The sequence below is a fragment of the Myotis nattereri genome (genome assembly GCF_964212035.1).
Source record: "Myotis nattereri genome assembly, chromosome: 17".
NCBI lineage: Eukaryota > Metazoa > Chordata > Mammalia > Chiroptera > Vespertilionidae > Myotis > Myotis nattereri.
This window is the reverse complement of record NC_138092.1, coordinates 19941583-19957113: the sequence shown is the minus strand read 5'-3', so window position 1 is coordinate 19957113 and position 15531 is coordinate 19941583. Positions and strand designations below refer to the sequence as shown.

Sequence of the window (15531 nt, the reverse complement as noted above, 5' to 3'; positions counted from 1 at the left end):
GGTCTGAAAATTTAACTTTCTTGTAGTACCTTAAATTTCAGGGAAGATCTTTCTTTGACCATTGAGCTTAAGGCTGAAGTATTCTATAATTAGGGTATGCCTCAATTCCAGTTCACCGGGAGCATTCCTAGTTTACTCCTGTTGGTCATCTGATCTGGTTAGAATCCTCCTTTCACTCCACAAAGTGCCTTGGCTGGGATAATGCACTTTATGGTCACTCAAACTATAGCCATCTGAAGGCAGAATTTATAACGTTTGGTTGTTGCTGTTTGTTTTGTAGGGAAGTAAGTTTTTAGGTGATAAATCTACAAATTTAAAAAAAATGAGCACATGTAAAGATAGTTAAAATGGTAAATTATGTATTTCCATTCAAATAAATTGAAAGCATAGTATATATGTGCCTTACCTCGGTTATCTACTAGCTTTGAAAGCATCTGGTTTCACCCGCTGTTATACTGCAAGCTCACTGTGCTCCATCCGCACTGACCTTCTTCTCCCAGCGTGCCCGATGGGGCTGGCAGTGCCCTCTCCTCTGTCAGGATGCCCTCCCTTGGGATATCAGCATGGCCTAATGCTTTGTTTCCTCCAGATCTTCTCTCAGTTAGCGACAGCCTTGCCACCTTATTACAAATCCACTCTCACCCCTCGCCATTAGCTCATCCACACATTCCCCCGTTCTGATCTTCAGCTACACTGCCTTTCCTCTGAAGACTTACCACCTTCACACATTCTAACTGTGCTTGTTTATTTTTGCTTTTCTCACAAATACATACAACCTACAAGGGCAGGAATCTTAGTTTGTTTACTGATAAGTCCAAGTAACTAAAACTACCTAAAATACTATCTTTCTTTTAATAGTTAAATGAGATAGATAGATAGATAGATAGATAGATAGATAGATAGATAGATGATAAATAGATACATGATAGATAGATATTGAATGGAATCATCTAATCAATTTAGAAAGCCTGTCAAGTTAATCCCTTCAGAGGTTGTTGTAGACCATTGAGATTCCTTAGTTTTGCCTAGTTTTAGACTCTGATGGTTTCCCTTTCTCTTAAAAACACAACACTCACAATCCTCCACAGTGCTCTCACCGGTGTTGCTAAGTGGTTAGAGCATCAGGCCCGTGCACTGAAGGGTCTCAGTTTTGATTCCAGGTCAAGGGCACGTACCTGGGTTGTGGTTTGCTCCCCACCCCCGATCAGGGTGCTTCCAGGAGACAACCAGCCGATGTGTCTCTCACACATCCCTGTTTCTCTCTCTCTCTCCTCCTCCCCCTCCTTTCCACCCTTCCACTCTCTGTAAAGCAATTGAAAAAAATAAAAAATAAATAAATTATATATATATATATACATATATATATATATATACACACATATATATATATGCATATATATATACACACACACATACATACATACATACTCGGGTGAGGATAAATTAAAAAGCTGTTTAAAAGCATTCCCCATAGAATTTTGAAGAGGAAGAAACAAAATACCGTGGTGTGTGCTCTGACTGTTCAGCAGAGGACAGCAAAACCAATAAGCATGTACGTTATATATCCTGCAGTCTGGAGGGACAAACTGGACAGGATGGGCTGGTTTTCTCTGGCAGAGCCGTCAGGATTACAGTTCACCTTTGCAGCCCATATACACAAATGCTGTGTGGCTTGATTCCGGCCAATATTTTTTTAGAAACTGAAATTACTAGTACTACTAGGTGGAAAATACCTGAGTCAGATTAATTTTTAAAATATTACACTGAGTCAAACATGCAGTGTTCATGTAGACAAAAATAAATCATTGGAATAGACTAACATGGATTCCATGTCACTTTAGTCTAATATTCCAGTCAGTTCTCACCGTTTTTCTAAATTGTCTACTCAGATGAATCCTAAATCTTTATCATCATTGTCTTTTTTTCACTTCCAGCGAAGTTCTGTGGTGACCCTGGTACACCTGCCCAAGGAAAGCGAGAAGGCAAAAGCTTTATCTACCAGTCGGAGGTTGCATTCAGCTGCAATTCTCCTTTCATATTAGTGGGAACAAGCACCAGGATTTGCCAAGCGGATGGCACTTGGAGTGGTTCCTCACCTCACTGCATAGGTAATATCAATGGAAGGTTGGTTACGCTCAGTAATTCTGCTTATAAGAGGTAGTGGTGACATTTAACGGTTTTCCTATAAACTATGGTTGACTAAATGTGGAAAACGAATATAAAATATAGAAGCAATTAGAAACACTGAAAATTAATATTAGTAAAACATAGGATATTATTTTTAGCATGCAAAACTTACAGAAGAAACATTTGAAATATTTTTTATCAATAAAGTGAAAAAGTAAAAAGCTTTTATATTAATACCATTATTAAGTATAACATTAGTATAGATCTTTAGCATTAATAAAACATATTCAAATGAAATTAAATTTGCTCCAAAAATACACAAAATATATATTGATTTAAAATGGCTCTTAGTTTATTTTCTTATTTCAAGATTTTTAAATAGATTTTTAGAAAGAGAGAGAGAGAAAGAGAAAAACATCAATTGGCTGCCTCCTGCATGCCCCCTACAAGGGATTGAGCCCACAACCTGGGCATGTTCCCAGATTGGGAATCGAACGGGCAACCAACCAACTGAGCCCAACCAACTCAGCCACACCAGCCAGGGCATTTCATTTCTTTCTAATTACTTTTGACATACAATGTTATCTTAGTTTCAGGTGTACAACATAGTGCTTAGACATTGCTGTACCTCAGGAAGTGGTCAACCCCGAGAAGCCTGGTATCCGTTTGGCAACATACATAGTTCTTCCATTATTATTGACTCTACTTCCTTGGCTTACTTGACATGCCTGTGACAATTTTTATAACTGGCAGGTTGTCAAAGTACATACTGCAACCCTAAAACCAAATGGCACATTTGGTAAACTAACCAGATGATCTGTCATGCAAACTAGCCACCTCATGGATGATCATTCCTATGTCTGAATCTCCTTCAGCTATCAGTGAAAACTCCAAGTAACTAAGTCCTGTGTGTGGGCAAAGGTCTTACTTCTTGAGGGGGCTATTATTCTACCTGAGATTATAATTTCTCAAAGTCCTTGGGCAAATATTTTATGCATGCGTTCCTCTTTCATATCCTTCATTTTTCTTTAAATGTTTAGCCACAGAGTTGCAAAAACAGGCTTCAGAATTCAATAATTGCGTCATTTATATAAAATGCAGTTAAACTGAATTTCTGGCTTTAGATTAGTAGGCTCTATCCACGGTGACATGCTATTAGATGTACACCCTTTATTAATACCCAAGGCCATTTCATTATAGCTGATATCACTTAAAATTGTTTTGTATGAGAGAAATACTCTGTGCAAATGCTGTTTATAGATGAGAAATAAAATGATCAACAAAATTGAAAAAATGTAGTAGTAAATTTTGAAGAAATATTATGTTTTTAATCTTCATTTTAGAACCAACTCGTACGTCATGTGAAAACCCAGGGGTGCCCCGGCATGGATCTCAGAACAGTACATTTGGATTTCAAGTGAGTGCTTTAAATAAATATTTTCATTTAGTATAAAACTATATCATTAGGCTTCTTTGGTTCACATGCATTTAGCCCTGTTGATGCAAACAGAAGAAAAGTTATGTTTATAACTGCACTTATAAACATATTATAAAAAGGTAACAGACAACAAAAGAATGGACATAAAAGGAAATGAAGAGAAGGAAAATATGCTTCAAGAATAATAGCCTAACTGACCATAAAGATGAAAGAAAAGAAAAAGTGGACATAGCTGTGAGCACAGGAAAATACATAAGCAATAGGTAGTACAGAAGAGAGGGTAAGTAAGAGTATGTGAGGCAGTAAATGAATAAACTCTACAGGAAAATGTGGGGGCAGTGGGAGAAAATAAAGATGAAATAGGTTAAAGGAGAGACAACTGAGACAAGAGTTCACTATTATATCAAATGTGACTATTCAATAAGGCAATAAGACTAAAATGGTTTTGCTTTATAATGCACATATAATACATATTTTTTACATATTGTCATTGATGTGGGAAATATCTAAAAAAATAACCATAACCTATTGTTACACAGCCCGTAGTTGGACTGTTCTATTACAATTCTTTAACATGCCCAGTCATGTGTGGCTGACTTTCTTGTTCTCTCGTTTTCCCCATTTAGATTTTATGTAGAGATTCAGCGAGTTTTTCATTACAGGGCCTAAGGGGAGCCAAAGTGCATAGTGATTCTAAAAGGAAATTGTCAATTTACACATTACCCAGCTGCCTTGTTTTGCAGGCTTTTCTAAACTGTGCTATTTTATGTGAAATTCAGTGTGAGCCTGAAGAACATCTATTTCTAAAGAAAGTATTCATCAAAGGTGCCATGTTTTTGTTGCTAAAAATAGTTTTCATTTATCTACAGTTCAGGCTCAGTATGAACATTGATTTGATAGCATTTCCAACTCTCCCAGTTTGCCTCAGGCCTCCCTAGATAATACAAAAGTGTAAAAAAGTGTCTCCGTCTCTATTATATTGATGTTTTTAGAAAACTTTAGATTCGTAAGTACATAAAAGGTTTTATCAGTTGATCTAAGTCCTGAAAATTGGACAACTAGCCAAACAGCATTAGTCCTCATTATATGGACAAAGAAGCTGAAACAGATGTGACTTGGCTTTGATCACAAGTCATTGACAATATCCTGACAAAATACAGAATTGTGATGTTAATGTCTGTGCATCATATCAGGTGTTTTTTTTCTGAAAAATATGAGTCCTTTCTAGTAAATACCTTTTGAGATCATGGAACTAGAAATGAGTAAAACTGAGTTTGGAATAGCTATCCAATGAAATGAATAGAATTATTAACTGAATTTTAAGAATTCTATTATAATCATGAAAAATGTTGTTGCAGCACTAGCCAGTTTAGCTCACTGGATAGAGCATTGGTCCAAGAACTGAAGAGTCCTGGGTTCGATTCTGGTCAAGAGAACATACCTTGGTTGCAGGCTTGATTCCTGGCCCTAGCCGGGGTGCATGCAGGAGGCAACCAATCGATGTGTTTCTCTTATATGGATGTTTCCTTCTCTCGGTCTCTCTCCCTCCCTTCCACACTCTCTAAAAATCAATGGGAAAATATACTCAGGTGAGGGTTAAGAAAAAAATGTTGTTACAAACTTAACCTAGCCCCAAATTCATATTATTTGGCTAATAAAACTATATTAGATTATTTTATTCTATCTTGGTAAATATGAATTTGACTAGATTTCAAATATGGTTAGGTGTACATATAAATTATATTAATCTCTATTATAATTGCAAATGATATATTGAGTATATTAAATTAAAAACATCAACTTTTGCCCAGCTGGTGTTGCTCATTGGTTGAGCATCAACCTATGAACTGGAAGGTCATGGTTCAAGATTCCCAGTCAGGGCACATAGCCAGGATGCAGGCTTGATCCCCAGTATGGGGTGTGCAGGAGTCAACCAATCAATGATTCTCTCTTATCATCAATGTTTCTCTCTCTCTCTTTCCCTCACCTTTCCTCTCTGAAATCAATAAAGATACATATTTTAAAAAGACATTAACTTTTGCAAATGCATATGGCTGGTATGTGTGTGTGTGTGTGTGTGTGTGTGTGTATACTAATTATATTTACTATAAGTGTATAATTATATTTACTAAATATGTATAGAGCCAACAGAGTTTTAAAAATTCTAGTTCTAATTAATATCAATTTATTGGTAGATTGTAATGAATATGGTCATATATAACTAGAAAAGCCATCTTTATCAGTTGAGAAAAACTCTTGCAAGTAATATATGGTTTTGAGCTAGCTTAAGCCAAAAGGCATTACAAATCAAATTCCGGGTATGTCTGAGACACAAAGAAGGAATTAAGTGAGAGTCATCAAACCCAGAATTTAGGAACTGGACTCCAATACTCAGTCCCCAGTCTTCTGTGTTTACCACATTTTCTCTCTCTGCAGATTGGCCATATGGCCAGGGGTGCGTCACTTCTATTAACATCTCAACCGCATAGAGAAGTGATTAATTACCGCAATCTCAGTTCCAAATTGCCAGAGAATCAGAATAGTCCCTTTTGTATCTATCTCTTGTTTTATCAGGTGGCCAATGGTGAGTTAAGTAAAAACAGCTATAGTAACCCCACTTCTGGGAGGGACAAGAGAAAGGAGAAAGTTATGAATTGCAAAGGCATTTTCTTAATTTTCTCTTTAATGTGTTAATTTATTCACTTTTCATTTCTACATAGATTTATAATAGTAGATTTTTTGAACATAGATATACTTACTAGTATATAAGACTATATATTACCTCTTGATATAATATATAGTCTAGAGATGATGATAACTCTAGTATTAAAAAATAATACTGATTATAATTTATCTATTTATCTAAAATATTGAAAATTGGAACAATTTTTTCTGGAAATAGATTGCTAGTGAAGGGAGCAGCTGTCAAAATGATTGATACAACACCTAGATTAATTATGGGATAAATGCCAAATACATATTTCGTTAACTGCTGTACCACTCTTTAAATTGAGCTCTGAGATTTGGAAGGCACATTATTTAGATTTAGGACCTGTAACAAAAAGTTATTATAGACATGAAATGCTTTAAATCTGACTCTTAGATGTTTAACCCCAAGTTATTAACCCTAAGAGAGCTAACCCTACCAAAATAACCATGGTAATTTCTAGTTTATAATCAAAATTAGTACTTAAGTACATTAAAAAAGGCAAACATATTACTTAGTGTTTATTATTTTTAAATGATGAATACGACATGAACTTTAAAACATAAATTTTATTTTTTAATTAAAATCTTCTGATTATTTTTTAATATAAACTTACAATATACCTTAAAAATCAAATTTTCTTAAATCCGGAAGCTCAGGGTCAAAATTGATGCTCAGTGAAAATCCCCTATGCATCTCATCTTAAACACATATGCTATTCCTTTATTTTTATGATCCCACCTTCCTACTTCAATTTTATAAACCTTGAATTATATATCCCTTTTACTAGAAATTCTCCCAATTTTTTTTTTGGATGGGGGTGGGAGGTGAAATGTGTAATATAAACATAACAAAACTACAAATAGAAAAATTGTTTAAAATGCATTACAGAAAGCATCTACATTTTTGAAACCTTAACTATAAATATATTTTTGAAGGTCCAAATTTGGTGGTAGATGAAATGAGGGAAGATTTATTGGTGAAAGGTGGCACCCTTAACTGAGATGTAGCCTAAAGTAGGATTGTAGGATTGACAGGGGTTTGAAGAACTGTTTGACGAACAGAATTGCAAAATCTACAATGATCAGTTACGTAATCCAGGCCATAGGAGAAAGTAAAAGTCTGTAGCACCATATTGTACACCCTCAGGGAGTATGTAAATGGCATGCTCCGGAACATAATAGGAAGGCCACTGTTTGTGTGGAATGCAGTATTCTGGCATTGGGCAATATAGCAGCATTGGGCAGTATAGCAGCCTTGGACAAAATGGGGCAATCAGGGGTAAGAGATCTTCTAAAGGCTAAAGTGAATGTGTTATGAGAGACACAATCCTAGGAAACTAGACAGGTAAATGATGTTCTAAGAGAATGACTATTGGAATTGAATGTCGCTGGCGTAGCATAGTTCTGGCAGATAACGAGAGTGTGAGAAATAGTGGATTTAGCTAGTCTCAAGGTCCACATAGAATCTTGTATTAAACTGTGTCACCTTAGGCTCAGCCTCATGTTGCAGGTGGGAGTAGGAGCTAAGGGGAAAGCAGAAAGCAGGTATCTGTGTTACATACTAAGGCAGTGATTGAGCATTCTCAGCTTCCAGTTGTTGGGGAAGGATAAAGTGGCAGGCCCTAACTATTCCTCCATCTCTAATCACTTAATAAATCATGGTGGTTTTTTCTTGTAATTTATTTTGGGTAAACAGCTTCCTTCCCCCATGTACTTCCACACACCAGTCCAGCTTTTATCCACTCATTTCTAAAATGTCAGCGGCAGCCTTGCGATCAGAACTGCCATTCATCATTCATTTTGTTTAGTAGTTTCTTCATACAATGTCCACTTAATTTTCCAAAGAGATTACTTTCTATGCCACTTTTCACTGGCTCCTAAAGCTTTAGCAACTTTGCTTCTATTTAAAAAGGATTTCAAATGTCACAGCTTGCCATTTGAGACCCTTGATTCTTTCTTATGTCTCTGACTTAATACTTATAGCTAGAATTTATTTAAAACTTATGTGCCATCCCTGTGTGGAATAGATTATATCTATCCTATTTTATTTAATCCTCAAAACAAATCTCAGACAAATAATCTTATCATCTTTATTTTTAGATGGGATGTTAAATCTCAAACACGAGATATTCCTTATTTAAGTAAGATCAGATCCAAAGTAACGCCAAGCATAGGTTAGTCTGGGGTCTGGTTGGTTGTTTTTTTTTTCTTTCTTTCTTTCTTTTAACATTTTTATTTATTTCAGAGAGAAAGGGAGAGGGAGAGAGAGAGAGACAGATAGAGATATCAATGATGAGAGAGAATCATTGAATGGCTGCCGCTTGCATGCCCCCTTACCCGGGATCAAGCCTGAAACTGGGGCACATACCCAGACTGGGAATCGAACCCCGACTTCCTGGTCCATAGGTTGACGCTCAACCACTGAACCACACCGGCCAGGCTCTGTTTTCTTTTTAACTATATTTCATTGCCTCCCATTTTAGCCCAGCTGTGTGAACTATCCATGTCAACCAATGAAATGTACTCTCGTTTTTCATAAACTAAAATGATGTGTATTTTAACTTCCATTCATTTTCTTACATTGTTTAATTTTATATCAGTTGCTCTCAAACTTTAGTATTCATTAAAATCACATAAAAGGGCCCTGGCCAGTGTGACTCAGTTAGTTGGGACATTGTCCCTTACACCACCAAGTAGTCATGGGTTTGATTCCCCATCAGGGCACATACCTAGGTTGCAGGTTTGATCCCTTATTGGGGAGTGTGTGGGAGGCAACCAGTCGATGTTTCACTCTCACATCAATGTTCCTCTTTCTCTCTCTTTTCCACTCTCTCCCATTCTCTCTTTCTCAAATCAATAAAAACATGTTCTCAGGTGAGGATTTTTTAAAAAATCACTTAGAAGGTTTGTTAAAACACAGATTGATAATCCCTACCCTAAGAGTTTCTGATTCAGTGGGTCTAGGGTAAGGCCCCAGAATTTTCATTTCTATTAAGTTCCTGGGTGATGGTAAGGTTACTGGTCTGGGAACCATACTTTTGATAACCATTGTTGTATCTATGTATCTCTATTCCACATCCTTGAAAACTCCGTGCAAACTGCATGTCTTCCATTGCATATTTCTGTCACCTGTACATCATTCAGGAAACACTTTTATGTCTAATATCATATTGCATTTACGGTACCCATATTCATTTTCCTCTTATGTTTGTAATCTTTATTTCCATATCTATTTTATCCACCTTAATTTATCTTTCTTAACTCTCTATCTGTCTGTCTGTTATTCTATGTTATACTCATATGTAACTTAATGACTCTTTGGTACCTATATATCTTCTTCATATTGTGGCAAAAAGTTTGGCATCTATGTATACTTTGGGTACTCAAATATTTGACAATGTTATATACACAAAGAGATCTATGCTTTTTTCTTTAGCCTTGACTTCCTCCCCCCAATTTTATTTTAAATCAGATTTCAATTTATTTTTCCTCCAACTTCTATGATGCATAATTTCTTTTGAAAACATTTTCTCATTCAAACTTCTTTTTTTAACCATATTCGAAGTTGCATTGGAACATTTGTTGTTGTTTCTTTTTCCTCCTGTAATTTGCTGCAGGTAGGGAGTGTTGTACAATTTCATTGCAAAAAAGGACACCTTCTCCAGGGGTCTACGACACGTACCTGCCTGCCAGACCTCACGTGGAGTGGAATTCAGCCCGAATGCATACGTAAGTATTGTGGCTAAGAAATTATACTTATCACAGAAGAATTTATATGCATTTTCCCTCTAATGGTGAAAATAAATGTATATCCATACCACAGATGCATCACATTGATGTTTTAGACTATTATAATCATAATTCATGTATATAAGTTTATTACTATATCATAACCCTATGTCCATTGGGAAACATTCTTTCTAAAGAAGGCAGAAGGCATGAGGTACAATTTTATTCTTCTTTAAGAGTTCTTGTAATTGTGTTCAGTTTAGTCACCTGGCAGTTTTAGATAATGATTAGTTTTTAGATTTATAGATCTACACTATGAATCTGAAATACTCAGATACAGGAGGCTCCTGCATAGTGACTCTTAATCTGATCACTTGTGAAACTCTCTGAGCATCTGATGAATGCTAGAAAAACCCATGTAAGGAAACATGCATGTACACCTTGACCAAGAATTTGAATATTACTTCAGGATTTCCTGGAGCTGGTAAATATGAACTGACCCTAAATTGAGAACACTTGCTGTACAAATTAAATTAGAATGAAGTTCAAGGTCACTAAACAATCTTTTCTGACTAACAGAAATAAATTTTAGCTGGTGAGTTATTTATCTCTTCTTTCCTTCCCATCTCCTCTGTCTTATCTCCTCTTCCATCTTTATACATTCTGATCCTCTTGGGGGAAAGAATAAAGAGTAAGAGGGAGGAGAATGGTATAGAACGTTTAGGATTTGCTGAAGTTAAATAAAGACCTACAAATGTACTCTAGTCCTGTTCTTAGCCACCCTAATGATCACGGGAGCCCCTGTAGACCTGAAGCGCACCCAAACACTTCACTGAGTCATGTCAGATGCCCGCTTGGTTTATATTTAAATATGGAAAAATCTCTTAAAAGAGAATTCCTCAGTGTGTACGTTAGAACAGCTGTTTGGAACGTGGCTAGGTATTTCATAGTAAATCAAGATTCTCTGATGATCTACATTTAGGACATGATGATTTAAATGAAGATAAACAGCTTCTGTTACTGAAAAGCATCTCAGAATTTTAATATGTGCTTAATGTGGGGATTAAGAATGTAACAGAGACAGACTTTGTGTTTATCCTTAGCAATATTCCTCCATGAGGGTTAAATTTCATTAACTGAATTGAATTAAATATAAACCATGTAATACAATGTTTATCACAGTGTTAAAAATGTTATTTATAGCTCTGTAAATCTCCACTGAGAAATTTATTTTCCAAACAAATTTGTCCACAGAATACTTTTCTTAGTGACCATCTTTTATGAATTTTTATCCATGAACAAATGATCAGAAATTTTGTCTTATTTAGGGAAAAAGTTCTTGCAGCATCTATTTCTGATTGAGAAAGGCATGGTCTTTAAAATACACAAAACAGGTGAACTGGGGGTCAGGGCCAAGAAGTGCCATAAGTTTAGGTAGCGTGAAATCAAAGTAGAGAATTAGGAGTGAGAGGAAATGAAAAAGGGAAATAAAAAATACAATGATTGAAAAAATACTACTAGCATATACAAAAATATGACCAGAAAAGTTCATAGGTAGAAAAAATGTTAAATTTTACTTTCTATATTAGGAATTAGTAATATCAGAATGATATAATAAGCTGTAGTTCAGTGGTTCTCAACCTTCTGGCCCTTTAAATACAGTTCCTCATGTTGTGACCCAACCATAAAATTATTTTTGCTGCTACTTCATAACTGTAATGTTGCTACTGTTATGAATCGTAATGTAAATATCTGATATGCAGGATGGTCTTAGGCGACCCTGTGAAAGGGTCATTCGACCGCCAAAGGGGTCACGACCCACAGGTTGAGAACCGATGCTGTAGTTGTATTTAACTTTAGAAAAAAATGTTTTATAATTTAAAGTAAATGTAATACATTTTAAAAATCATAAAATAATATTTTCTAAACTGGCATAGAAAATTTGAGTTTGAGAAACTTTAAGAAGTATTTTACCATGTGACCTTTAAAATGTTAATATGCATTGTGATTCTGAAATGATGATGTAGTATACATTGATGAGCTTAATTGTCCACAGTCTTTTCCCCCCTCCATTTACCTATTAACATCATGTTTATCAGAAGATTGTTTAGGAAATGCTAGTCTATAAAATCAGAATGTATATTTACATTTATGTATTTCCTTTGATTCATTAAGTAATTATTTTAAACTATTTATATAAAGGCATTCACATGCCTTTAAAAATATATCATGACTCCAGTCTTGAAATTTTCTTAACATGTCTATGAAAACGAACATTTCTCTCTCTTTTTTAACATAGCCCACAGCTGTAAGCAGCCAGAAACTCCTGTTCATGCAAATGTAGTAGGAATGGACCTTCCATCCCATGGGTATACACTAGTTTATACCTGTCAGCCTGGCTTCTTCTTAGCAGGTGGAACAGAACACAGGGTGTGTAGATCTGATAACACCTGGACTGGAAAAGTTCCTGTTTGTGAAGGTAAATTTTTTTTCCTATAAAACCTTTCACAGAAGATAGTGTATTATTTTGACCTCCCTCCAATAAAAGAGACAAAAAGTAAATAAATTAAATTAGCTTAGGAGCAAGGGAAATTTGTTGGCCAACTCTAAGGAAAGGAGTGATCTAGATCCTTCTGAACCCCGAGGCACAAAAATATTATTCGGGTCTTTATAGCTTCTTTTCCATGTTCTGGTGTTTGTTCTTGCCCTTATTACTTCTTCTAGTTTTCTATTCATGGTAGGCGTACTAGTTTTATAAGGCTAACCATAACAAAATACCACAAGCTGGGTGGCTTGAAAGACTAGAAATTTATTCTCTCACACTCTTGGAGGTTAGAAGTCCAAAATCAGTCAGCCCAATGCCCTCTGCAGGCTCTAGGGAGGATCATTCCTTACCGCTTCTAAACTTCTGACGGCTTCTGACTATTCTTGGCATTCGTTGGAATGCCTGCCTCATCTCAGTTTCTGCTTTCATCACATGGCCTGTTCTATGTATCCTATATGTCCTCTCTTTTTCTTATAAAGACATCAGTCATTTGTTTTAGGGATCATTTCACCTTAAGAGCTCCAAATAATTATATAAGCAAAGACCTGATTTCCAAATAAGGTCATATTCTGAGGTTCCTGGTGAACATACAATTGCAGGGATACATGCTTCAACCCACCGCAGTAAAAAAATTGCTTCCAGCTTTCCTGGCCTCATACACTTCTGGCTCACACCCTGGTAAAAAAAAAAAAAATCTTTCCCAAAGCTTGGTCATGAAAGCATATTAAGGAGTTCCATTGGCACAGTGTTGAACAGAGTCCATTTCTAAGTCCATTACTCAGCCTGAGTGATAGTATGCCTTTTCTAGGTAAAGTGTCAACTGCTCTTGCTGCTTCGTCAGGACAGTCCCCATCTAGACAAGATGTAAGGAATTTATGGGAGGGAATAGGGTTATGTTTCCAAAAGAAGGAGCAGAGGAAATTTTTTTCTGAATTTTTGATAAAATGATCAAGAAACTATCTTTTCCTTTTATTTTTCATTTCTTCAGACCTTCTAATTCTTGATCTCTTGAAGATATTAATGGCTTTATCCTTCTTGAAATGTTTTTTCTCTCTTCTTTTAGCAAGAACATTACTGTTTTTTATTTAATTTTTATGGTAGAAATCTTTACAGTGTGAGATCATATTATTTTATTTGTTTACTTGTCATTGTCTTTCTTTGCTCTTTGCCCTTTCATCTGCTCCTCCCCAACTAGAATATAATATCAATAAAAACATAAACTTTACTTTTTACAACTGTGATTTTAACATCTAGATCAGTTCCTTGCATGTGAATGTGTTAAATAATATTTGAGTAAATAAATATGTTATTCCCCCATAATTCTGGCTCTCTATTCTCCATTTCCTTTATTATTTTGTACCCATGATTTTCTAAAGGCTTGGTTCTTAGCCATCTCTTTGTTTTACTCTATATTCTCTCCCTAGATAAGGTCATTTAAGCCAATGGCTTCAACAGTCTCCTTTAAGGAGATTATTTGCAGATTAATGTTTATAGCTTATGTTTCTTCTCTTTGCTTCAGAATTTATGTTCACTTGCTTACTTGACGTTTCTCCTTGAATTACTCAGAGACATTTCAATACTCAATATATGCACATCTGAACCCATAAATTTTTTTCACTGAAGTCTTCATTTGGTATTCTCTATCTTAGTGGTACCATCGTCATATAGTATATAAACATCTAGTAGTCAGCTTTGACACCTTCTTATCCCTTTAAATCCACCAGTATTTCAACAGTTTTTTAAATTTATCTGCTTTTTTGTTTTATCATCACTACTGCAGTAGTCTCACTGAAGATTAGCTCTACTGGGACCATTGCTACAGCCTTCTAACGTCCCTGCCCATGTCTATATCCACTTCTTTCCAAATTGTTCTCCATCTTTCAGCCAGAGTGATGTTCAACCAAGTAACTTCCCACTCAAACCCTTTAAAGACATTACATTGTCCTTAGGATAAAACTTTAAGTCTTTATGTGGCCTGCAAGCACTGCCTTTCATCATTCTTATAGCTTTCCAGGCACATCTAGCTCTGCACAGGATTTCTTTGGTTTATGGGCTACCTGTGGTGTTATTTAAAGCTCTAGTTTTATGTTTTCTCCATTGAGCCTACCCAATTCCTTATGACTCTATGTACTATCTCAACATTGTTTTTATTATTTTTAAACAAATGATTTCTGCCTTTTTGCAACAGGAACATACACTAGCCTTCAGCTTTTATGTTGGAATCAACTGCATCCATAATAGATATGCCTCTAAAATAAGAAACAGTATTCCATTATGTGGTAGCACTAATCTCTCCCCTTGTTTCCCTGGACATAACAGGGGTAATTACTGAAATTGTTAGCTGTACAATAGGAGTGTTGAGTGGGGACAGACATACTATGATGAACAGGACATATTGGGGAAAATTATATGATATGTCAGAGAATAAATTTGACAGGGGATCATGTTTTGGGGAGGTGTAAGTAAGTGTTATTAATTACGTTAACTTTTATAAAAAAATTTTATTTCTTTTCATAGCTGGTTCCAAAGTATTGGTGAAAGACCCCAGACCTGCACTCGGAACACCCAGCCCAAAGCTAAGTGGTTAGTAACTTCAGTTGTTTTTCTAAAAGCCATGATATCTAAAATGACTATTTATTTATAAAAATATATTTTGGTATGTGAAAACTATGTATTTGACAATTTGGAATTTGACAGTTTGTGTTATGAGATATTGAATCTCCAGCAGTAAAATACTATGACATGTTAATATTCCAAGAATTTTATAGTTCTCCCTATAAAATTTCCTTCCAAGATTATCTGCAAATTACTGAATAATAATAGCAATTATTTTATTTAAAATATTTTAAAAATGGAATGTTATATAAAATTTTTAATTATAGATTTTTTAACAAAAGAACAAAATGCACTTGTTATGTGATTAAAAGTTTAGGAACTTCTAGAACTCATTCAGTTTGTTTTCAATGATTAGATTTAAAAAGCA

The 15531-nt window shown here is 35.3% G+C and overlaps 1 protein-coding gene across 2 annotated transcripts in view; it reads left to right on the top strand.

Annotated features, from left to right (window-relative positions):
- CSMD3 (CUB and Sushi multiple domains 3) overlaps positions 1-15531 on the top strand; it is an 879736-nt gene that overhangs the window by 840921 nt on the left and 23284 nt on the right. For both annotated transcript variants that reach the window (XM_081111575.1, XM_081111574.1), the window contains 5 exons: positions 1935-2108; positions 3471-3544; positions 9892-10003; positions 12303-12482; positions 15066-15131. In XM_081111575.1, coding sequence (XP_080967701.1) covers positions 1935-2108; positions 3471-3544; positions 9892-10003; positions 12303-12482; positions 15066-15131 — 606 coding nt within the window. The remainder of the gene's footprint in view (positions 1-1934; positions 2109-3470; positions 3545-9891; positions 10004-12302; positions 12483-15065; positions 15132-15531) is intronic.